At 46.8% G+C, this 26,020-nt stretch overlaps 1 protein-coding gene across 10 annotated transcripts in view; it reads right to left on the bottom strand.

Annotated features, from left to right (window-relative positions):
* Positions 1-26,020, bottom strand: part of SIRT1 (sirtuin 1) — a 355,375-nt gene that overhangs the window by 73,765 nt on the left and 255,590 nt on the right. For all 10 annotated transcript variants that reach the window (XM_075613008.1, XM_075613016.1, XM_075613009.1 and 7 more), the window contains one exon: positions 1,092-1,171. In XM_075613008.1, coding sequence (XP_075469123.1) covers positions 1,092-1,171 — 80 coding nt within the window. The remainder of the gene's footprint in view (positions 1-1,091; positions 1,172-26,020) is intronic.

Here is a 26,020-nt window from a genome sequence, read left to right as displayed (position 1 = left end):
TAAACAGGTGACATACAGAAGAAATGGGGATAAAATGGGGGAATCCTTGATGGAGAAGGATTTAGGAGTGCTTGTAGACAGCAGGCTTAGTAATAGTGTCCAAGTTATACAGTAGCTGCAAAGGCAAACAAGATCTTATCTTGCATTAAACGGGCAATGGATGGAAGGGATGTAAATATAATTATGCCCCTTTACAAAGCATTAGTAAGACCACACCTTGAACATGGAGTACAATTTTGGGCACCACTCCTTAGAAAATACATTATGGAACTAGAGAGAGTGCAGAGAAGAGCCACCAAATTAATAAAGGGGATGGACAATCTAATTTATGAGGAGAGGCTAGCTAAATTAGGACGATTTCCTTTTTGGCACCTTAGGAGGACTGGAACAAAGAATGGCTAAGAATGTTTTCAATATTCACCCAACATTTTATACCTTTGTCTAAGTGCCACGATGAAATCTGTCTCAGATGTGTGGCAGTGTAATATCTGAGAAGGTCAGAAATAGTCAGACCTCCCTCTAGTTTTGATCCAGGGATTAATCCGCTTGCCAATTCTTGGAGTCAGGAAGGAATTAATTTTTCCCCTTAATGGAGTTTTTTGTTTGCCTTCCTCTGGATCAATAAGTAATAGTAATAGAATAAAGTATCTGTTATCTAAATTTAGCATAGGTTGAACTTGATGGACGTAAGTCTTTTTTCAACCTCATCTACTATGTAACTATGTAACTATGGTCACTTTCACTAATAAAGTTAAAAAAAACAACGTAGTGTGTACTTGTATTAAACTAATTTATCTATGAATAACGATAGGAATGCACTCACATGGTTTCAAAAGTAAACTCGCATTGGAATAATTACTTGAGCACTACCGGTCAGGTTGTCTTGGCGTTCCCTCTGCCTCTCTCTGTTCAGCTAGTGTTGCTCATTCAAGTCCCGCACTTCCGGATTGAATCTCCCGCGGGGAATTTGTCTCCCCGACGGGGTGGAGACTAAATGACTCCCTGCTCAACTGCCCAGAATTTATAAGAAAATTAATTCTAATCCTTTACCAATTCAATTATTCAAATAAATATCCAAAGTAGCATATTACCTGATTAAAAATGTCCTTCCTGACAGCTTCACAGTCAACTTTGTATTTACATATTAAGCAAGATGCCATAGCAAACGATCCTATAAAAATATAAAAAGAAATTATTTAATAATAATAATACCCTCAAAATGTTTACCTTTGTTATTCCTAGCTACCGATCCAAGAACAGTAACTGGATTGTTTAATTATGTACGAGTCCGGAAGGAAGTTGAATATACATGTTTTGTCTGTGTTGTTAAAATTATTGTCTGTATGTTTACAGAAAGACTCTAAATGGTAAAATAACTGTACAGATTGGTACTAGGTAGTAGCAGTCCTTTGCATCATGAAAACAGATATACAGTGGCCAAATTCACCTTCCCTAGACCTCTTGAAAAAAATGGTAACATTAATCTTGCCATAATTTTCTTTTCCTGTACTCCACTAATGGCAGTGGCTACTGATCAGGATGGCTCCTCCCTCAGCGCAGTAAAACAGGACTGGTATATAGGGCCCTCCCCCTACCTGAAGAAAAGTATTCAGTTTCTCCCATAGCTATAAAAGGTAACCGAGACCCATTTATTAGAGGGAGGGTAGGGTGTGATGTACCCACTGCCATTGGTAGCGTACAGGAAAAGAAAAGTACGATAAGATTAATAAATGTTCCCGTTCCCTGTTCCCCACATGGCAGTGGGTACTGATTAGGATATAAAAAAGCTAAAAACATGGGAAGGAAAAAAAGACATGGAGAAACAAATCTTAATTAACCATTTATTTAATAGACATACGATTGCAGAACCTTTCTGCCAAAGCTTGCTTCAAGCTGAGGCTTGAGGGTCCAATTTATAGTATTTCATGAAAGTGTTTAAAGAGGACCAGAATGCTGTTCTACAAATATGCATTGGAGACGCTTGTTCCTTGAAGTCCTATGACGTGGAAACTGCTCTGCTTTATTTGGTTTCTTTGGTATTTGACGGTCTGCAGAAACCTCATAACCAGCTTCTCAGATGCTAGTGGTACCTCATTGACTGCTGCACCAGTAGATACATCTATTTAAATGAAGTATGTGTTTTTACAAATCCTTCATTTAACCCATGAGGGGACATGGTTTCTAGTGTGTAGTTCTATCTGGCTTACTGTTGCAATAGAGCCCTGTCCCAATTTTCAAAGGGGAGTCAGATGGATCTACTTAATTTAAATAGATGTATCTACCTGTGCAGAAGTTTGTGAGATACCACTACGAATGTCACCAGACTGGTGTACACAGCTATACCACAACAGGTTCACACACATCTAAAATGTAATAGCCTTCTGTTTTATGCAATGCTTTAAATAAAAGCAGTAAATATCCAATTGAAAACTGTTACAAATATGGTGGTTTAAACATGGCACTGCAAATTAAGCATTTCAAACTATTAACTTCAAATCTATGTAGAAGCTTACACTAATTTCTTTAAAGTTCTTTATATATGTACCACCTCATGAGGCTCACTGTGATCTAGGTAATAATTTTACCATAGTAACCATACTGTGCATAAAAGGGACATCTGATAGAACCAACACAGCCCCCATAGAAGTTGACTGGTTGTCCAGCGAAACATGCAACAGGTCAAGGGTCATAGGGTGATGTCATGCGCCAAGGAAGTCTGCCACGAGGCAGTGTGAAATACAGCTCAAGTCCACATTCGGGGATCTATGGGGGTAGGGGTATGGGGTATATAGTTTAAACCGTCCACTATTACTACCATTTTACTTTGGACACTGTGGTCAGTCTAGTCCTCTAATCCCCACTATATTAGTCCTCACACACATACTACAGGCAACGCAGAGCTAATCTGGCCAGTGACAGCACATCTGCAGATGAACAAAGAGCTCAAGTGGCACTCGACGCTAGTGATCAGTGACAAACAGTGCAGAAAAATCTTTCTCCCCCATGCCGACACTCCCGCATCCTGTGCAGTTCCGAAATATTATGAACTATATGACTACACTAATGCCCAATTAGGGCATGGGGTAAAGGAAATTTATATATATTGAGATTTATATACCCTCTGATATACCAATCATAGGTACATCTCTCCCCATCTCACCTCTTCTCTGCACCTACTAAAGAGGCCTACTCAATTACCCACTGAGGATTCATTATTGGCAATAGATCCTGGAAGGGCTCAGTTATCAGACATCCATTAGGTACATAGTACCCTGCAGGCAGTGGCTTTTAAGTGTTGTTTCACTTGGGTGTCAGGCTATTGTTTTACACTGGCTGCACCATTTTTGGCAATTTTATGAGACACTAGCTGTTGGTGTCTAAATTTTACAATAATATCAATAAAAGTTACTTTTTATACACAAATCATAAATCATTTTGGAGGTGTGCGCTTTCACAGGGATTTTTCTTCTCTGCTGCTACTACTTATATGAGACACATATCCTAGGCCTTCACACTTACTACCAGGTACCCCATACCCCTATATCCCTCGTTTCGCAATATATTTTACTGCAGTTCATTTTTTTATTGTATTTTTATATTTGCGCCCCGAATATATTTTTAAGGAAAAACAGAGCTCTCACGACCGTGTGCAGTGCTAGCATATTTGCTGGAAGGTTGCTGTACAATCTATGTCAACTTCCTTGTACCAATGAAGCTCCAATCTGTGTTCCCCATACAGTCTTGCTGGCACTGGTGGTGAAAGTTACCAATGACTCTTCCTGGAGAGAGAATATTTTCCCATCTTAGATCCCAATTTGTTGGGGGATAGAGACACATTCTCTGCTTTAGGGATCTTGGATCTTTGTTCCATTGATCCACAAAATAATTCATGGAGTCTTGTTCCCTTTACAGCGATTAGCGTTGAGGCAAACGTAATCTTTTTCCGAGACCCGATATGACTACCTTATCTTTGCGGCTTGTTCTGCAAATTGCTACATTCTGCTTGGGGGCAAATAGATTCCTTCCTTGTATTGTCTGGAACTCCCAAGAAAGTTAGTGACAGAGATGGAATTAATTGACTCTTGTGGGTGTTTATTATTCACCAATGCCGTTTCAGAAACGCAATCACCTTCTGTGTGTGCTCTATCAGCAATTATTTTTGCTGAGATTTTATTAGTAGATCATCTCACTAGGGATAGATCTGGATTCTGTTTCTTTCTTTCCTGAGCTTGGTTAATTGTGGAACCAACACCTTACTGAAGGTCCTGGGAGAAGTTATGAACTCAAAATGAAAAGTGGGTAATATTTTTCTTTTACTGTGAAACTTTGGTATTTCTGGTGGTTTTGTGAAATTGGTATCTGCAGGTATGCATATATCTTAGGTCTATAGAGAACAAGCAGTCCCTGAGCTTGACTTCTTCAATTACTGCTTGAGGGGAAATGATTTTGAATCTCCTGATGTTAAAAAATGTATTTACTCCTTTGAGATCCAGACCTGCTCTTAAGTCTCCAGATGCTTTCTTGACTACAGAGAACAGGAATCTATTCCAGAATCTTTCTAAACACCGAACTTCCTTCATCACTTTGTTCAGTAATAATTCTCTTATAATACAGTGTAAGGCTTTGGCTTCTAGGGGGGAACTTGGATTTTAGAATATCTGAAGCTTGTCTTGCACAAGCATTAGTTGATAACCTTAAGTGACAATCTGCAGAATAGAGCCACGAACAGCACCAGTCTCCATCAGACCGTGCACTGAAGAGCTTGCCTCGCTTCATGAAAACTTGCCTCTCACATGGCTCCTCTTCCTTGGGATTCTCTAAAACGGCTACCGTGTCCACCTATAAATAATAGCCTGCACTCCAGAGGACTTGTTGAAAAACTGAAGAAAGTATTAAGTAATCAGATCAACGTTTCGGTCTCTATTAGGACCTTTGTCCAACCACATCTTTTCTGAAAGTAGTCAGCCCGATCATGGATATTTACAATATTACATACCTGGAAACAATGGATGCACGTAGTTTAGACACAGTCATTCGACACACTAAAGGTATAGACATTATAACTGAAATACTGATACGATCACAGATACAAGAAAGAACAGCAGTTCAATTTTTGAACTTTTGACAATAGTGTTGACATGTAAATCCTTTAAATTTGAGAAAGCTTTTTTTTCTACAATTAACTGGGACTGCTTTGGGGTCTAATATGGAACCTTCATTCGCCAATGTGTATATGGCAAGTTATGAGTCAGCACATATTGTTCAGAGACATGAACACAGACAATACATCTCATTACTATATATACATTGATGACCTGTTCTTTTTGGGGTCAGGTAATGAACTTCAGCTATTGGAGTTCATTAGTGGGATCAATGAATATAATAGTCCAATACGTTTTACAGCCAATTAAGATGCCATCATTATACACTTTTTAGACGTGACCGTGACCAAGACTGATATAGCACTTAAAACTAGTCTGTATGTAAGACCAAAATACTTAATTACAATGTGCAAGTTTTTATCCGTTCCTTGAAAAAAGGATTACCCTTTCCCCAAATTATCTCTGTAGCAAGGATAGCAAATGATCCAGAAAAAAAAATAGAGCAAAATCGACAACATGGCACAGAAGTTTTTAGCCAGAGGATACAGAATAACAGAGGTATTATATTGTGCTTAGAATGCAATACATCTAAATAGAGAACAACCACTTACTCCACAGACCAGAGCAAAAAAAAAAAAAAAATGTGATTACCTATTATTACTCAAGTATAGCTAAAGAAGAAGAGCAAGAGCATATTCTTGACAGAAGCCTAGCGGAAGCAACACACTAAACAAAGACCACTCTTTGCCTATAAACAAAAATAAATTCAAAAGACATTGTGAAGACAGGTCCCGGGGATAAATATTAAGGATTATACCCTAAAAATATACTTGCTACTCTCAAGGAAGGCTATTTCTGTACAAATGCCAAGGATGCATGACATCACGCTGAGTGTCACGTGTATTACTACAGTGAAGCGTTATGTAGATTAATGGCGCTATATAAATAAAGACATACTGTACATACATTACATGACCTATCGCAGTGGGTTAATACAAGGAACCCAGTTTAAACATCCAGACTATGGAAAACTTATAAAGATCAATCACCATCATACCAGTATACTACCTTTGTAATGTATGTATGTATCTATGTCTTTATATAGCGTCATTTATGTACATCGCGCTTCACAGCAGTAATACAAATGACAATCACATAAATAACAAATAATACAAACAAAATGGGAATAAGTGCTTCAGACAAAAGTACCATTTAAGAAAAGGAGTCCCTGCTCCGAAGAGCTTACAATCTAATTGGTAGGTAGGAAGAACGTACAGAGACAGTAGGAGGGCGTTCTGGTAAGTGCGTCAGCAAGGGGCCAAGGTTTATGTACGAGGTGTAAAGTATCAGCCATGGAGCTACTCATATGCTTCGTTAAGCAGGTGTGTTTAAGGTGGGTCTTAAAGGTGGATAGAGGGGTTGCTAGTCGGATATTGAGGGGAAGGGAATTCCAGATAGTGGGGCAGTCCGTGAGAAAGGTTTAAGGCGAGACAGGGCTTTAGATACAGAAGGGGTAGAGAGAAGACATGCTTGAGCAGAACGCAAGAGTCGGGATGGTGTATAGCGAGAAATTAGGGCCCAGATGTAAGGAGGAGCATTAGAGTATAAAGCTTTAAAAGCGAGGAGGAGAATTTAGTGTGTGATACGGGATTTCATAACAAGCAAGGGGAGGGATTTCAGCAGGGGAGACACTGTTAGGACCAGTATGTCAGGCCAGAGTCTGCACTCATGTTAATTTTCCATTTTGTCTGGTCATAACTAGTTAAGATTCTGTAGTCAGCCTTTTGCTGAAATATAATTCATAAATGCACTCAGTTTCTCTGCTAAATTGCATTTCCTTTCTTCCTGGTCTGGATATTACTAGATACTTTTGTGATGTCAATTTCCTGGTGTTTTAGTAGAATATAATAGAATGGTTCTCTGCAAGAAGCAAGATAATGTAATAAAGTTGCTAAGACTCAAGGTCTCTTTTGATAACAGACAATGAATAAGCTATGTATTCAGAACATTGCTTGTATTGAAAAGGACACGTCTCAAATGTCACGCCACTAATATGTCCTGCCCCTAAATCACGCCTCTAATCAAAGCTACGCCCAAGACACACCTATGTCACGCCTATGATACGCCTCTAACCAATATCTTTTTTTTTCTGTATAAAAATCATTACCCTATGAGTAATAAATTGAGACAAAGGATTTGAAACCTGGCGTGCGTTACGTTTCATTTCGTTCGTCTTCCAGGCCTGATAAGGTTCATCAAAGATCGAAGATAACAGTTGCAGGGCGTGAAAGCTTCTCCGGGGAAGTCTGCTGCAAAATGGTGCAGATTGTGCATCCAGTCACAAGGCTTCAGTTTTCTTTGCAGGGAATAGGTTCCTTTTGGTTCTGAGGCCAGGGGAAGGAAATAACGGATTTTCCTTCAGTTTGGCCTCAGTTTTTCTCTGCAGAGAATAGGTTCCTTTTGGTTCTGAAGCCAGGGGAAGGAAATAACGGATTTTCCTTCAGACACTGAGACAGATTTAATAAAGAGTAGAGTGATTCTGGCAGCAGTGTTTAGGATATTTTGTAGGGGAGACAGGTGAGAGCCAGGCAGGCCGAACAGCAGGAGGTTACAGTAATCGAGACGGGAGAGAATGAGGGCTTGTGTCAGAGTTTTAGCAGTAGAGCAAAAGCGAAAGGGGCGTATGTCACGTAACGGTACTGAGCAGAACCTGCAAGTTCGTTGGATCGCCAACCCAAGACACGGCATTCAAAAAACTATGATTATTTGCAAGGGCAACAGAATAGAAGCATACAAACGTCCACAAAATACAAATTATCAACTTTCTGACCAACCCGGGAAAGGATTGGATTTTTCCCCACAAGGAGGTAGGTTACCAGGAGGTAGTGCCAGGGTTAGCTGCAATAGTCCCTCTGTTTTCAGGTTGGGGAAACAGTCCATTATAGGGTACAGCAATGTGTCCTGGGGCCACTTGGAGAGCACAACAGATAAAAACAGTCCTTGGCCTTGGTGCAATTACCGGTAGAAGCTGCCCCACTAGTCCGTAGATGGCCTCCACTGGTTCATTGGCGCAAGGGTTAAAAGGTATCAGCTCTCTGCGGCAGGCAGAAGCTGATGGCTAGAGGAATACTTCAAAAAGACTTTGGTTACTTTGGCTTGGTTTCTTCGCCCAGGACCCACCAGAGCGTATGGATCCGGGTCCCTCAAACAGACAGGGATTTAGTTCCACAAGTCCACTCAACCCTCCTGCAAGAGACTCATAGTACACGCCGTAAGGTATACCATATACAGTCCCTTCGAGATCCAGGTGCAGACACAGACTGACTGCCTGAGCTGCTCTAAGACAGACAGACACACACACACACAAATCTTTCAGTTATACCTCAAACGTCAGGGAGATTTCAGAATGTCTGCACACAGAGTTTTCTTGGTCTCTTTTGATCTGGCTGAGTTAGGCGCAAACTATTGACACTATTTCCTTGGAGTGAGGAACAGGGTCTGCGAGACTGGGGTGACTGGGGAAGCCTTGACAATTGTTAGATTACACCCTTTGATGATCCCACCAACTGGCTTCATTAGATATGCAAGCAGAGGCATTAGTATGCAAGGAAGAGTCGTCACCTGGCCCCATGGTCCCTCATTAGGAATGAAGGAATAAAACTTCCCATGTCCACTTTGTTACTGGGGTGAACCCCGAAACCCCTAAAAGATTATGATTTGTGGTGATAGGCAGTCCCACTGTACCCCAGGGTCCACTAACGGGGAGTTTCCAGGACCTCCGGAACCGATGTTAGGGCAATGTAGCAGATTGGTGCATTTCAGAGAAAGGGATATACTGTCGCGGCCGAGTTTATTCTTACCTTTGCCTGGTCTCGGCCGTGACAGTAACCGGGCGCGTGCCGGGGTGTCCCGTGCGCGCCGAAGCCTCGGAGGAGCGGTCCTCCGATCGGGGCTTCCCCCTCCCCTCTCCGGGTCCGCCGGGTCCCCCGGAACCCCCCACCGCGGTCCCCCACATCGCGGGGCACCAGGGCTCCATCGGGGAGCCCTGGGCACGCGTGCATGGGGCGCAGGCACCCGATGAAGCGTGACTGCGAATCGGTGACGCGCGGCACGCCGAGGGGATTTGGCTAGCAAGCCGGGACATCTCCCGGCTTGCGGAACTAGCCAACACAGAATAAAACGTGTCGCCAGTGTAGCACTAATTCTTTCCAGCAAAGAATAATTTTTTCGATTAGCAGAAAGGGGTTCCCAGAGACTCTGGGTTTTTCCCCAAAATGTTTCAACCCTTCTAGCAAGGTGGCGGTACCAGAAACTAGTAAGAAGGAACCAGCCGGGGGAAAAATGCCATGCACTGCTATCATGGAACTGACGAAAAATAAGCCAATACTGCTGGGTCACTAAAAAATATATTTGTTTAATCATCGGAGCATACAAAAATAGCAAGTCCCTCGCGGAGGACCACGCTGATGCGTTTCATGCCCTTACGGCACTTTGTCAAGAGTACCAGAAACTAGTTGCTAGCCCCAACGGTTCCGGAGTCATAAACCCAAACAGGCTATTTAGGAAATAGGTCCAATCCCACATAGGCCTCAAACAATACAAACACCTAAGAAGGGACAGGGACATAAATTCACATGGGGAACACAGCAATAATACATTTATATACATGTTCCCATGACGTGGGCCATATCTTCAGGGTGCAACCCAGAGATACCATAGCACCCCACATCACAGCACATCTTTGTAATATTGCAGAGGAAAAAATGACAGGTTTTAGCTACCTTTTGAATGCGAGAGGAGTCGAGTGTGACCCCTAGGCAGCGTGCTTGTGCTATTGGGTGTTATAGCACTTCCAAAAGTAATGTTGAAGGAGGTAGTAGGGCCAGGTTTGGGAGGAAATATGAGGAGCTCTGTTTTTGACATGTTAAATGGCGGAGGGCCATCCAGGATGATATAGCAGAGAAATAAGAAAAGTAATTGCTGATATTAGTTCAAATGTATAAAATCAACAGGAGTATTAATTTATAGGGGTAATCCCTCTGACATATTAATAACCAGTGTTCGACAATCCTATACATTTACTCGCCCGGGGCGGGTGGATTTAACCCCCGGGCGAGTAACTATTGGCCCAAGCAGCACACGTGTTTTTTTTTTAAATTTCCCCCGTTCGCGCTGAAATTTCCCTGCTCGCGTTTAAAAAAACAAAAAAAAAACTCCCTACCTGACTGCTGTTTGGCGCGCGCTCCCAGGATTTGTGGGCGCGCGGCCAGGCTCTATATGAGCCCGCCCCCAACGAGCGGCCATTCTTTCTGCCCGGACATCAAGAGTAAGTACTCGCCATGCTGCGGCCCCTCTGCTCCTTCCCTGCGATACCCCTGGTCCCTACATGGCTCCCTACTCCCCACCGCGGCAGCTCTCCTGTCCCCGTCCCCTGCTCCTGTCCCCTTCCCCTCCTCCTGTCCCCTTCTTCTGCTCCTGTCCCCTTCCCCTCCTCCATTCCCCTGCTCCTGTCCCCTTCCCCTCCTCCTGTCCCCTGCTCCTGTCCCCTTCCCCCTCGATCCACCGATCGCTGCCCCGGGCGGGAGGTCCCCACTGCTGGCAGCCCGGTTGGCGTGCGGGGGGGGGGGACTCGGCCCTCACCACGTGACTCCCACCTACCCTGCCACCTCCCCGCCAGCTAGCTTCATGCCGCCGCGGGCTGGGGGGAAGAAGCAGTCTGCAAAGCTGCTTGGCCGCGCACTGTGAAGACATGCCGGCGAGGGGAGCAGGGTAGTGGCGGCCACTGCGGGGCTGACTGTCCCCTGGGGGATACCTCGCCACGTGCCTCCCACCCACCCTGCCTCCCCAAAGCTTCCAATATGCCCGCGTGAGTTATGGGGGGGGGGGGGTGTCGGCCTGCCACCCCCCCCCCACGAGCGGGGGGTGGGTGGGGGAGGAGCGTGGTGGTGGTGCTGGTCGTGGCCTTTCCTTCCCCCCCCCCGTGTGTGTGTGTGTGTGTGTGTGAGCAAGTGTATGGGAGCAAGTGTATGTGTATGGGAGCAAGTGTATGTGTGTATGGGAGCAAGTGTATGTGTGTATGTGTATGGGAGCAAGTGTATGTGTGTATGTGTATGGGAGCAAGTGTATGTGAGCAAGTGTATGGGAGCAAGTGTATGTGTGTATGGGAGCAAGTGTGTATGTGTATGGGAGCAAGTGTATGTGTGTATGTGTGTATGTGTATGGGAGCAAGTGTATGTGTGTATGTGTATGGGAGCAAGTGTATGTGTGTATGTGTATGGGAGCATGTGTATGGGAGCAAGTGTATGTGTGTATGGGAGCATGTGTATGTGTGTGACACCATAGGTACCCCCGCAATCAGTCACCACCCCCCCAATCAGTCACCACCCCCCCAATCAGTCACCACCCCCCCAGTCAGTCACCCCCCCCAGTCAGTCAGTCACCCTCTCTCTGTGTATCACCCACCCTCTGTGTGTGTCACAAACCGTTTCTCCCCTCTGTGTCTCTCCCCCCACACTCTCTCTCTCCCCCACACCCTCTCTCTCCCCCACACCCTCTCTCTCCCCCCCACACCCTCTCTCTCTCCCCCACACCCTCTCTCGCCCCCACTCTCTCTCTCCCCCCACTCTCTCTCTCTCCCCCCACTCTCTCTCTCCCCCCACTCTCTCTCCCCCCACTCTCTCTCTCTCTCTCCCCCCGCTCTCTCTCTCCCCGCTCTCTCTCTCTCCCCCCGCTCTCTCTCCCCCCACTCTCTCTCTCTCCCCCCACTCTCTCTTTCTCTCACCCCTCTCTCTCTCTCCCCCCACTCTCTCTCTCTCCCCCCCCACTCTCTCTCTCTGCCACCACTCTCTCTCTCTCTCTCTCCCCCCACTCTCTCTCTCTCCCCCCACTCTCTCTCTCTCCCCCCCACACTCTCTCTCTCTCCCCCCCACACTCTCTCTCTCTCCCCCCCACACACTCTCTCTCTCCCTCTATCTCTCTAACCCCCCCACACTCTGGATCTCTTATTTACCCTATATATCTTACTTGCCCTATACTACACCGAAATAACCTATACTGCTGTCTTCCAGATCTGACTCAAGCTTCACACGGAAGATATCGGAATCCCCCCTAACCCAGAAGACAGGTAGGGAACACATCCCCTCCAATGTGTAACATTGCGGGAATGAGGTACCTGGACATTGAGGGACTGCGGATCAGGTAAGATCCCAGGCGGGATTACTGCTTTAGATATTGTGAAGCGGGGACGTCCAGACACTGGTTAAGAGGTTCAGGAAACTAGTCATTCACATCTGGCTTTTATTTCTAGATCTGAAATTTACGCACACACACACGTAACAAGGCCTAATTGTAGTATAATGTAATACAATAAATACATTTATGTCAAAAATGAATGTTGTTCTGACTAGGAATTTATTAAATGTATTTTATTTATATATTTTATTTTAAAGCGTCGTTGGGGGCGGGACTAGGGTTGGGGGCGGGACTAGGGGTGGGGGCGGGACTAGGTGGCGAGTAGATTTTTTGGTTGGGCGAGTAGATTTTTGGGTGATTTGTCGAACACTGTTAATAACTAAGCTGGTACTCTAACCTAAAGAAATGATAATGGTGTAGCCAGGTTCCCCCCCTTCCTTTGCGGCCCTCCCCTTCCTTGTACTTACGGCTGCTCGCGGAGAGGTGTGGGGGCATGGTAGCGAGCAGCGCGCCATCGCAGGGATACAGCTGGTTGCCGGGGAAGCGTGTGGGCCGTTGCTAAGGCCGCGGTCACGTAGCGAAGGTCCCGGCGGATCGAAGTGCAGGGCGCCGCCATCATTGCTTGGAAGAGTTGCGGATGCGCAGGAAGAAGCGCGCGGACCCTAACCTACCAGGGAAGGCTCTTGGAAGGGACTAAAAGTCCCTAGAGCCTTCGCGTGAGCCAATAGGGCTGGAGTATCTCCCTGCACAGAGGGATTGATACATTTTCGTGGGCTTTGAGCATGTTAGTCAGTCGGCGGCTGGAGCAGCTAGGGGAAGGAGGTAGGGTGCAGGAGTCAGTGACTCTCTGCACTAGGCCAGCAGCCCCCTAGGCCCCAGATAGCTCTGAGCCACCAGTAGCGGAGTACTGCAGGGACAGGCCCCAGGTCAGTGACCTTGTTCTTATCATAGCGAGTCAGTAGAAGTACAGTGGATGCTGCCGTTCCTTCAGAGGGGTGGACATAGACCTCCGTTGTCGTTGCACGGCATTCCACGTGGGATCGGCCCATAGGATGGTTCCGGTGTTCTTCGGTCATCGGATCCTTTGTGAAGCCCGTTGCAGGTCCGAGCACTGCAGGTAACTTTGATCAACAAGTGCACCAACGGTTCTATCTATCAGTGTTCGGGACACGTGGCTGCGCAGTCACCCATATCTGTCCCCTAAACGGAAGGGGACATATTGTGTGGGGTTTTGGACATGGGGTGGGATCACCCGGTGTAGGCGGGAGGGTCATACAAGTCACGTTATTAAGTGTGTCCTATTACAGGGACACCTGTTCATTGAGTATATATATATATGCGATGCAGTAAAGTCAGTTCTGTCTTGCCAGTGTTGTTTGATGTGATTGTTCCAGCGAGGGCCTCATCCCACTCTGTTGGGATTCCTCTCAGGTAGAGGCGTTGCACATTGAGATCGAGTTCTATGCATGCTCCCCAGGTTCCCTCAGCGGAGGCTTAGGCTCCTGAAAGCCTCACAGGTTACACGGCACAGTAGTAGCGTCTGTATTGATAGGGAATACCCGTTACAATGGTATAATAAAATGAAAAATAGAAACATACTTTTCAGTGCATGTGCATTTAAAAAAAATATATAGTAGGATTTCCATATACACAAAATCACAGAATCCAATTCAGACAAAACATGCAGCTTCTTAAAACTGGATCTAACCCTCAGGTCCGATGCAAACTATAGGAAACTACCTTAGATGACCTAATCACATCTATTGGGTTCAAATATCACCCCTATGCTTATGACACACAAATTTACATTTCAACCCCTGACCTTACACCTGCTGTACTGACAAAAGTTTTTGAATGTCTCTCTGCTATATCAAAAAAGACAAAAAGAAAAAAGCGCAAAAACCCATGGTGTAGTATGGTCAGTTGATATGAAAGAGATAACGGTTATAAACACTTACATACAGTAGGTAAGTTGTTAAAGGCACTTCAGTATGTGATAGGCTGGGTTACAATAACCACCGGAATAGTCGTAGTCCACTCGTTTGTCTGCTGGGTCTTTTTTTGTCTTTCCTTGTTGGGCTGTCTCAGGCTGCAGAGCTGTCCTATGCAAGCTGCTAGCTAGATGGATTTCCAACCCTCTCTCTAAAACACACATTGCACAGCTGGCCTGGAGGGGGAGTGAGTGTCTGCCGAAGTCCAACCCCCAATTGACGACGCACACGCTGACGTCATGAGCTACGAGTCACGTGACGCGGAAGCACACAGTTGATCGAGTGGAGGACAACAAGGAAAGACAGTGAGCACCAAGCAGACAAACGAGTGGACTACAACTGTTTAAATTACATTTAACGTTCTATTTTGCTCCTGCAGTCTGGAAGAGCTGCACAGAGAGGTGGCATCTCCATGCACAGCTCTTACAGGCCTCTCCGTAGGGGTTGCCGGTATCTCCAGCAAATGTAAATGTCCCGGTCCCAGATTGTAGTTACCCCAGGATGGGTGGTTAGGCCTCCCGGGAGGATTGCGGGAGGAGTTAACCCCTTGATTACCTTAGTGGTTAATACCACTAAGGTAATCAAGGGGTTAAACCACCCCTCTACCACCAAACAGGAATGGGAAAAAGTGCTATTAGCCAAATATAACAAATAGCGTTTTTGCCCATTCAAATATACAATACAGTGCAATAAAATGACATACAATAATATTTTAAAACAAATACAGTAGCCATAATATCCAATGATTGTCACTGTGGTTACCAAAGCCCTCAATGGGGGCATAGATACCCACATTGGCAATCAATGGGCACCCTACTACCGACTCGTTCTAGCCCCAACAACCCCCCTCACCCCCCCCAACACATCCAGTAATGAGAAAAAGCCCTTTTACCCATATTTGGATGACAGTGCATTTGCTCATTACAAATAGACGAGCAATCCTATAGTAAATAAAAGTTGTACTTACCCCTGTCAGGATGAAGGCCGTCCTCGTCCCTCTGGTTCTCCTCATCTTCCGTGGCACCCACAGTAAAATAAAAAAATAAGAACTAGCTACTGGCCAGCAACCCCTTAATCACCTTAGCAGTTAATAACCGCTATTTTAATTAAGGGGTTAGTAGCCAGAAGTTTTTTAATTTAAATGTTGCTGCCACGGAAGATACAGAATGAAGATGAGGACGAGGGCAGCCTTAATCCTGGCAGGGGTAAGTACAACTTTAATTTACTATATGATGGCTGGGTAATGTATTTTTTTTTTAAACTTATATTTTTATTAGTTTTCACAGATAAATGGGGGGGGGGGAGAGATACAAAAATAAAGAGACGGGGGGAAACATCCATTTTGTGTCAAATTTGTTACAAGCAACAACAACAACAACAATCACATTACAAATAATACACATTTTGGTAAATAACATATTTTACACACACTACCCCCAAATCCTCTCTCACTCCGGGGCGCGCCCCTATCCAGCATCCCTGGACTCCTAGACCCTATCATACTTCCTAGTGGTGTGGTTCAGGAATGAGGTAAGTTTTTCCATCAATTGAACATCATTAACCCTTCTGATAACCTCTCTTCTGGAGGGCGGGATTGTCTTTTTCCAGGCAGCTGCTGCAACACACCTAGCCGCCGTTAGAATATGCAGAATTAATTTTTGTGTATAGGAATTTACACCTTCCATACTGTAGGTTTGGCCAAAATAACAAGAGTTGGACCTAGCGGGATTTTGTCACATCTTTTATTAATTTCAAAATCATCTTCCAATACACCTGCATTTTTAGGCAGAACCACCAAATATGTGCAAAATCTCCTAATTGTCCACAACACCTCCAACATCAATCCAAGGTCCCCAGAAACATCTGTTTTAATCTTTGGGGGTGAAGTACCATTACATACAGGACCCCTATAAGCTCATATTGAACCCCTCATATTGGGGGTTCAATATGAGCTTATAGGGGTCCTGTATGTTTTGCAATTCTTGTTTAGCTGGTCCTAACTGATTTGGAGGGTGGCTCCTCCTTCTCTAGTATGAAGCTTACCCCTTCCCACTTTTAAATGGTTAAAGTTCACTTCATTCCACACTCATGGGAACCTGCATGCAGTTTGATTGCGACAAATCTAATAGAGTGCTTTCCCCTGTATTATACAGGTTATAAGAGCTTCAATCAGACTTAGAACTATGCAGCTAATTTTGACATAGTAGATGAGGTTAAAAAAAGACATAGGTCCATTAAGTTCAACCTATGCTAAATTTAGACAACAGATACTTTATCCTATATCTATATATACTTATTGATCCAGAGGAAGGCAAACAAAAAACCCCATTAAAGGGTAAAAATTAATTCCTTCCTGACTCTAAGAATTGGCAATCGGATTAATCCCTGGATCAACATCCTTCCCATGAATACGTATTGTATATCCCTGTATACCTTTCCCATCTAAAAAGATGTCCAACCTTTTTTTGAACAAATCTATTGTATCTGCCATCAAAGTCTCCATGGGTAATGAATTCCACAATTTAACTGCCATTACTGTAAAGAACCCTTTCCTTTGTTGCTGGTGAAATTTCCTTTCCTCCAACCTTAAGGGATGGCCCCGAGTCCTTTGTACTGCCCGTGGGATGAATAGTTCTTTTGAAAGCTCCTTGTATTGTCCCCGAATATATTTGTATATAGTTATCATATCCCCTCTTAGACGCCTCTTTTCTAATGTAAATAAATCTAATTTAACTAGCCTCTCCTCATAAATTAGATTGTCCATCCCCTTTATTAATGTGGTGGCTCTTCTCTGCACTCTCTCCATAATGTCTTTTCTTAGGATTGGTGCCAAAAATTGTACTCCATATTCAAGGTGTGGTCTTACTAGTGCTTTGTAAAGGGGCATAATTATGTTTACTTCCCTTCCATCCATTGCCCGTTTAATGCAAGATAAGATCTTGTTTGCCTTTGCAGCTACTGCATGACATTGGGCACTATTGCTAAGTATGCAGTCTACAAGCACTCCTAAATCCTTCTCCATCAAGGATTCCCCCAATATATCTCCATTTAATTTGTAAGTCGCCTTTTTATTCTTGCATTCCAAATGCATAACCTTACATTTATCTGTATTAAACCTCATTTGCCATTTACCTGCCCACGTTTCCAGTCTCTCCAAGTCCTTCTGAAGAGAAATTACATCCTGCTCCGATTCTATTACCTTACACAATTTAGTATCATCAGCAAAGATGGAGACTTTGCTCTCGATCCCAACCTCAAGGTCATTAATAAACAAGTAAAAAAGCAGGGGTCCAGGCACCGATTTTAGAGGAAGGGGGTGGCCCGGTATTAAAGGGGTTGCACCCGATTTGGCAATCCCCTGACCTCACCAGGAAGACAAGGGGTTAACTGGACTGCGGTCCAGAAATGTGGTTTAACCCTTGTTATAGCATGAAAATGTATATTCCCCTGTCCCCATGCTTTATTATTATATCTTGTTATATCAGTGTCTGCATCACACACACACACTGGGATCCATCCGGGAGGGCAAGGGTTAATAGTTCTTTAGTGATTATAGCCCTTTGTGTAATTTTCCCGCCTTTTCAGGCACCATTTTGCAGAGTCCCATAGGCCGCCATTAGAGCTCAATGCATTTCAATGGCGGATCTTGCTGTTTTGGGCCTGTTTCCCTCAAAGACCAGGAGGTGGTGTCCGAGAGGAGGAGCGGCAGTTTCCCATTGTAAGTCAATGGGCTCATTGACTTCAATGGAGATTCCTCAACGGCGCTTTCCAGGAACGAGTTGGCTGCCGTCCAAACCACAAAATCGCAAAGCGGATACTTTTTCTGAAAAAGAGCTTTGATCACTGATTAGTCAAGTTCAACGTTAAGTGGCGTGGGAATCTACAGTTCTAGGGCACCCAGAAATAAAATTATTTTTGCCCCTAGTTCCTAGACCTCCCCCCACTCGACCACCAGCAGGTCCACGAATCATGGACCCCCAGAAAGGGTCGGGCTGCAGCGAGCGGGTCGCGCCATAGGTTCCAATGGCAGCGGCAGAAACAGCTCAGGAATTAGACTAAGTCCGAAAAGCTACAAATCAAGAATCCATAACTCCGGTTCCGGAGGGTACCGAGGGCCAGGGTTTGGGGTACCTGTAGGCACTGTTCCGGCATGGCTGCAGAACCATCCTTGACCTTCTTGGACCAACCCGACGGAGTATGGACCCCCTTGAAAGTTCGGGAATTTCCCATAGACTCCAATGGCGGCCAATTTCCATTGACCGGCTATGGCGGAGAAACCCCATAGACTGGCGGTGGATTCCCATAGCTGCAAACAGCGGCGGTTTGCCATTGAAAGTCTATGGGGATTTAGTGAAAAACCGTGATTTAATTTACAGCAGAGTTTTTTGTTACTAAAATAGGAAACGGTTTAAGTGGTATTTGTGTAAGTCCGGTTCCGAAGGTCGTAGCGGGCTGAAACTTGGACCATATGGTGTCCCAGTTCTGGCATTGAGATCTGGGTAGTTTGGACCCGCTGGACCTAACGGAACCGGATATTTTAATATGTTTGTATTTTACCTGTAATACTGTATCCCAAGGCAGGGATAAAACCCAGAGGAAATTCCTTTGCATACATATGGTCAGAGAGGCAACCCAATGTCTAGGACTTAAGTGTTGTTCAAAGGATTTTGCCACCTTCACTGTTTTCCTGAAGGCGGAGACACCTCAAACTAGAGTGATCTGTGAGTGTCATGTTTTACACCTGTAAACAAGGGGCATCCTGCCAGAAATCCCTTTTGGTAGACTGGCCGGCGTCCCTGATGTAAATGTGGGGCTACAGAAATGAGACCCCCAGGGTCCCAGTGCGCATGAGCTAACCAGCTCGGGGCATGGATTAATTTGTGTTCCCATGTTAAACATTGGCTGCAGGTAATTGCTATCCAATGGCCTGTACTCAATGTTAATAATAGGATGACAAAGATATATAAACTGTGGTCAACTCTATATCCATTGTCTTCTGATACCATTTTGATTGTTACCTGATTGCTGGAGAATTGCTACTTGATACTTTTCATTCTCCACCCCCAAGTAAGTGTTACATCTTGCCTGTTACTGTACTATATTGCTGTGTTTACCTATTTAAGGAATAAATATACTTTATTATATCCAAGCCTCGTTCAGTTCAACCCAGTTATTTGGTGTGTTATTATAGCCTGTCACAAAGCTCCCGTCACAGGTTTATAATAAAACTGGTGGCAGCAGTGGGATTGAACTGGACCTGTATTACAATGTACTGAGGGATACTGTAATATAGTGGGAACTCGATGGTAATTGCGAGTTCCTGGGACTAAAGATATTGAACACACGGTAGTGCAACAGTTAACACAAGTTGTAACTCCACCTCACTGCTGCGACCAGGAACCATGAGTGAAGCGGAAGGCTCATTCAACTTGAGGACTAGAACTCAGCTGAAGGACAAGTGCCGTGAATATGGACTGGCCCATGAGAACCAGACGGTCCCAGACATGATAGCAGCAATCAGTGACTATGAAGACCGGCTTGCAGAGCCTCAGGATACGCTCAGCTTGCCCTTGTACAGCCGCCCGGAGATCAGGGAAGGAACCCAGTGCCGGGGCGGCAGAATCCCGGGGAGGGAACAAGTGCACCTCCCGGGACCAGTGCAGCAGGAGGGGCACTGGTGGCTGCGGCTACCAGTCCGTTCACCCCTGAAATGTTGGCACTGATTACTGCGTGGAGTGACAGAGGGACACCGGAGAAGCGGCTGCAGTTCATCTCTATGGCAGTGAACAGACCCGCTTATTGCCCACCTGACAACCCAGCACGGATGAACTCAAACTGGACCAGCACAGTCTCACCAAGTTCGTGGAAGGTACTGATCAGATTGACAATTTCTTAAAGAACTTTGAAACGCAGTGCTGACGGTACAAAGTGCTTCCCCAGCATAGGGTTGCACGTTTCGACCCCTTAATGTCCGGCTTGGCTAAGCAGACGATGATGGCGCTTCCAGAGGAGTATGCTGATGATTATGACCACCTGAAAGAACTGTTACTATTTCAGTATGGTTTACCCCTGAAGCCTACCGGGGTAAATTCCGGCTGGAAGAGAGGCAGCCTCTGGAGTCCTATGTCACCTATGTGACCCGCATGGCATTGTACGGGATTCGCTGGGTGGAGGGCTATGAGGCCAGGACTTACCAACACCTGCTGGACCTCATCTTTCAGGAGCAGCTCATGCAGCAGTGCCCGCCGGCAGTGAGGGCTTGGGTGTACGATAAAAAGCCCAAGACATACACGGAGGCCGCGAGGCTAGCAGATGACTATGTGGCCAGCCGAGACCTGATGCCTACCAAGGTACCAACCAAGGCGGCGGCAGTGCCGGCCAAGAAGGCTGCTAATACCCCCCAATGGACTCAGAGGCCGCCTGCGAGCAGCAATCCACAGAAGGCGGGGGAGCTCCGGCACGAGCGCCAGTGCTACAACTGCAACCGCAATGGTCACATCAGACCATATTGCCCGGAACCCTTGCGTTCCAGTGGACTCCATCAGGGGCAACGCACCCCAGCTGCGAAGCCGGTAGCCCGCGTGCGGGTGGCTTCCACGAAAGAACCCAGACAGGTCATGGAAACAACTCCCAGCGAGACGTCCCATGTCACCCCTGTTCCGGTTTCATCGGTGCCTACAGCCAGGAGCGGAGGACAGACCAGCGCAGCCCTGCAGCAGATGGACGGCCGGAGCAGACATCTCACCCCGGTCAGTCGGTGACCGGCAAGCAGTCGGCTTGCTGGATTCAGGAGCTGCAGTGACCCTGGTCCGACCTGATATGGTCCGGCCAGAGGAATTGCTCCCCGGCCCTGGGATGCAGATCACAGTGGCCGATGGAGAGACATGTTTCTTGCAAGTGGTCAGAATCTTTTTGGATTGGGGGGAGGGCCAGGGTGTGCGGGAGGTGGGGGTTTTACCCGGTTTGGATGCTGAAATTCTTCTTGGCAATGATCTGGGACCGATGACCTGCACCTACGACCGCGTGTCCAAGCCTGCTGCAGTGGCGGCGGGTACCCGGAGTCAGACAGCGGCAATGGGGCAGCACCAGTCTCCCAGCCTTTGGGACCAACGTTAGCGGAGGGCGCAGAGGAGCCCGGGGAGGTAAGCCAGGATCAGTTGCAACCACAGAGTGACTTACTGTTTCCCCTCACCCTTCCCCATTCTCCGGACAATGACATGACTGGGGGGTGGCCAGAATTTGGAGCCCAGTTTAGGGAGGCAATGAAGACGGACCCTACCCTGGCCGGCGTGAGACTTCGGGCGTCCGAATCTCAGGCAGGGGAAGGCACTGAGCACTGCCTATGGTATAAGGGACTCCTGTATAGAGAAGAAAGGAACCCAGGGATAGAGGAGGGATTGACCGGTAAGCGACAGCTAGTAGTGCCCCAGGGGTACCGACAGCAATTGTTACGGGTAGCTCATTCTATTCCGTTAGCGGGACATCAGGGGGTCAACAGAACGCGAGCCTGGTTATTACAGCGTTACTACTGGCCGGGGGCATAACGGGATGCGAGCAATTTCTGCTGCTCTTGTGATGCCTGCCAGCGAGTGGCTAAGGCGGGCGACCATGTGAAGGCACCCCTGAGACCCCTACCGATAATAAGGGAACCCTTCCAGAAGGTAGCGATGGACCTGATAGGACCCCTTATGATTCCTAGCAGGTTAGGGAAGCGCTACATCCTCACGGTGGTGGATTTTGCCACCCGGTACCCTGAGGCGGTAGCGCTTGGCACCATATTACCAAGACAGTGGCAGCAGCCCTGCTGAACATCTTTTCTAGGGTAGGTTTCCCTAGTGAGATCCTAACCGATCAGGGGTCGCAGTTCATGAGTGAACTGTTACATTGTCTCTGGGATGAATGCGGTGTACAGCACCGGCGCACTACCCCTTACCATCCCCAGACAAATGGATGTGAGAGGTTTAACGGTACCCTGAAGCAGATGCTTCAGACCTATATAGAGGCGGAGGGGAAAGACTGGGAGATTCATTTACAGCACTTGCTGTTTGCCTACCGAGAGGTACCGCAGGAATCTACAGGCTTCTCCCCCTTCGAGCTGCTGTATGGCCGCAGGGTACGTGGACCTCTGGACCTATTCCAGAGGGATGGGAAGGGGAGACTACTGCTACTCATGCTTCAGTGATCCAGTATGTAGTAGATCTCTGAGACCGGTTAGAGCTGCTCATGGGGGTGGCCCAGGACCACCTCAGGGCCACTCAGAACAAGCAGAAGCAATGGTATGACCGGCATGCCCGTAGCAGAGAATTCATCCCAGGACAGCAAGTGCTTGTTCTCAAACCCACTCGGGAGAACAAACTGATGGCTGCCTGGTCGGGACCGTACCCGGTCATCCGAAAGGTGAATGAGTGCAACTATGTTGTACAGGTAGAGCCTGAGAGGCACAAAACATATCACATTAACATGTTGAAAGAGTACAGAGCACTGAGTATGGGAGCAGTAATGGCCATTTGCAGCCCATTGCTGGAGGATCCGGCGAGCAATGCTCTGCCTGATCTCTAGGGGAGGCCAGGCAGGGAAACACTGTGGAGCAGGTGGAGATAGGGGCACAGTTGAGTGCTAGGCAGAAGGGAGAAGCCAGGGACATGCTAGCTAAGTTTAGCGCCCTCTTCACTGACATGCCAGGGACCACACATCTCACAAAACACCCAGTGCACACAGGGGACCTGCAGCCTCTGCATAAGCACGCTTATAGAGTGTCAGCAGAGGTCAAGACAAGTATGGAGAGATAGAGGAGATGCTGACCCTAGGGGTAATTACTCCGTCCCAGAGCCCTTGGGCAAGTCTGGTAGTCCTAGTCCCTAAGAAGGACAAGACCACCCGGTTTTGTGTGGACTACCGTTTGCTCAACACTGGGACGGTGTCAGATGCTTACCCCATGCCCCGCATGGATGAGTTACTGGATGAACTCGCGGGGGCAAAGTATCTGACCACCATGGATTTGAGCAAAGGCTATTGGCAAATCCAACTGACACAGGAGGCTAGGGAGAAGTCAGCATTCATCACTCCAAGTGGCCTCTATGAGTTTTTAGTGATGCCATTTGGGATGAAGAATGCCCCGGCTACCTTCCAACGCCTGGTCAATAGGTTACTGGAAGGGATGCAGAGCTATGCCAGGGCTAACTTAGATGACATTGCTGTCTTTAGTAGTTCCTGGGACTCCCATTTAGGACATATAGCTGCGGTGCTAGATAGGATCAGGGAGGCTGGGCTTACCTTGAAACCCACTAAGTGTATGGTAGGGATGGCAGAGGTCCTGTACTTAGGGCACAGGGTGGGTGGAGGGCACCTCAAACCAGAGCCAGCCAAGGTAGAAGCCATAGTTCAGTGGCCTGTTCCAAAAACCAAGAAACCGGTCATGGCATTTTTGGGCACCGCAGGGTACTATATAGGAAATTTGTCCCACAGTACAGCGCCGTGGCCAAACCCCTGACTGATCTGACTAAGAAGCAACTGCCTGTGCTTATTACCTGGACTCCTGCCTGTGAAACTGCTTTCCAGGCACTGAAAATTGCGCTTGCTGGAGCCCCCATACTGGCTGCCCCAGACTATACCAAGCATTTTCTCATTCAGACTGATGCCTCAGACTTTGGTATTTGAGCTGTATTGAGCCAGGTGGGAGACGACGGTAAAGAGCACCCTGTGGTGTACCTCAGTCGCAAACTACTCCCCAGGGAGGTGGCATATGCCACCATTGAGAAAGAGTGCTTGGCAATTGTGTGGGCACTCAAAAAGCTCCAGCCCTATGTACAGTATATGGAAGGGCTTTCACGGTCATCACAGACCACAACCCCGAGTTGGCTGCAGAGGGCATCAGGGGAGAATGCCAAGTTGCTGAGATGGAGCTTAGCTTTACAGGAATTTGAATTTACGATTCAGCACAAAAAGGGCAGTGAAAACAGCAATGCTGATGGACTTTCACGCCAGGACTATCCCTCTGAGACTGAATTCATTAATGGTGCCAGCAGTGCCCCACTCCCCATTAGGGCCAGTGGGCCACAGGTCACCCATTAAGAAGGGGAGGTGTAGAGGGAGAAAGGGGGTGGCCCAGTATTAAAGGGGTTGCACCCCATTTGGCCATCCCCTGACCTCACCAGGGAGACAAGGGGTTAACTGGACTCCGGTCCAGAAACGTGGTTTAACCCTTGTTATAGCATGAAAATGTATATTCCCCTGGTCCCCATGCTTTATTGTTATATCTTGTTATATCAGTGTCTGCATCACACACACACTGGGATCCATCCGGGAGGGCAAGGGTTAATAGTTCTTTAGTGATTATAGCCCTCTGTGTAATTTTCCCGCCTTTTCAGGCACCATTTTGCAGAGTCCCATAGGCCGCCATTAGAGCTCAATGCATTTCAATGACGGATCTTGCTGTTTTGGACCTGTTTCCCTTGAAGACCAGCAGGTGGCGTCCGAGAGGAGGAGCGGCGGTTTCCCATTGTAAGTTAATGGGCTCATTGACTTCAATGGAGATTCCTCGACGGCGCTTTCCAGGAACGAGTTGGCTGCCGTCCAAGCCGCAAAACCGCAAAGCGGATACTTTTTCTGAAAAAGAGCTTTGATCACTGATTAGTCAAGTTCAACGTTAAGTGGCGTGGGAATCTACAGTTCTAGGGCCCCCAGAAATAAAATTATTTTTGCCCCTAGTTCCAAGACCTCCCCCCACTCGACCACCACCGGGTCCCCGAATCCTGGACCCCCAGAAAGGGTCGGGCTGCAGCGAGCGGGTCGCGCCATAGGTTCCAATGGCGGCGGCAGAAACAGCTCAGGAATTAGACTAAGTCCGAAAAGCTACAAATCAACAATCCATAACTCCGGTTCCAGAGGGTACCGAGGGCCAGGGTTTGGGGTACCTGTAGGCACTGTTCCGGCATGGCTGCAGAACCATGCTTGACCTTTTTGGACCAACCCGACGGAGTATGGACCCCCTTGAAAGTTCGGGAATTTCCCATAGACTCCAATGGCGGCCAATTTCCATTGACCGGCTATGGCGGAGAAACCTCATAGACTTCAATGGCGGCGATGCCCCATTGAAAGTCTATGGCGGTGGAGCCCGTTGTTTTCAATGGGGATTTAGTGAAAAGCCGTGATTTAATTTACAGCAGTTTTTTGTATTAAAATAGGAAACGGTTTAAGTGGTATTTGTGTAACTCCGGTTACGAAGGTCGTATCAGGCTGAAACTTGGACCATATGGTGTCCCAGTTCTGGCATTGAGATCTGGGTAGTTTGGACCCGCTGGACCTAACGGAACCGGATATTTTAATATGTTTGTATTTTACCTGTAATACTGTATCCCAAGGCAGGGATAAAACCCAGAGGAAATTCCTTTGCATACATATGGTCAGAGAGGCAACCCAATGTCTAGGACTTAAGTGTTGTTCAAAGGATTTTGCCACCTTCACTGTTTTCCTGAAGGGGGAGACGCCTCAAACAAGAGTGATCTGTGAGTGTCATGTTTTACACCTGTAAACAAGGGGCATCCTGCCAGAAATCCCTTTTGGTAGACTGGCCGGCGTCCCTGATGTAAATGTGGGGCTTCAGAAATGAGACCCCCAGAGTCCCAGTGCACATGAGCTAACCAGCTGGGGGCATGGGTTAATTTGTATTCCCATGTTAAACATTGGCTACAGGTAATTGCTATCCAATGGCCTGTACTCAATGTTAAGAATAGGATG

The sequence above is a fragment of the Ascaphus truei genome, chromosome 8 (genome assembly GCF_040206685.1).
Source record: "Ascaphus truei isolate aAscTru1 chromosome 8, aAscTru1.hap1, whole genome shotgun sequence".
NCBI classification, from domain to species: Eukaryota; Metazoa; Chordata; class Amphibia; order Anura; family Ascaphidae; genus Ascaphus; species Ascaphus truei.
This window is presented reverse-complemented; position numbering and strand designations above follow the sequence as displayed.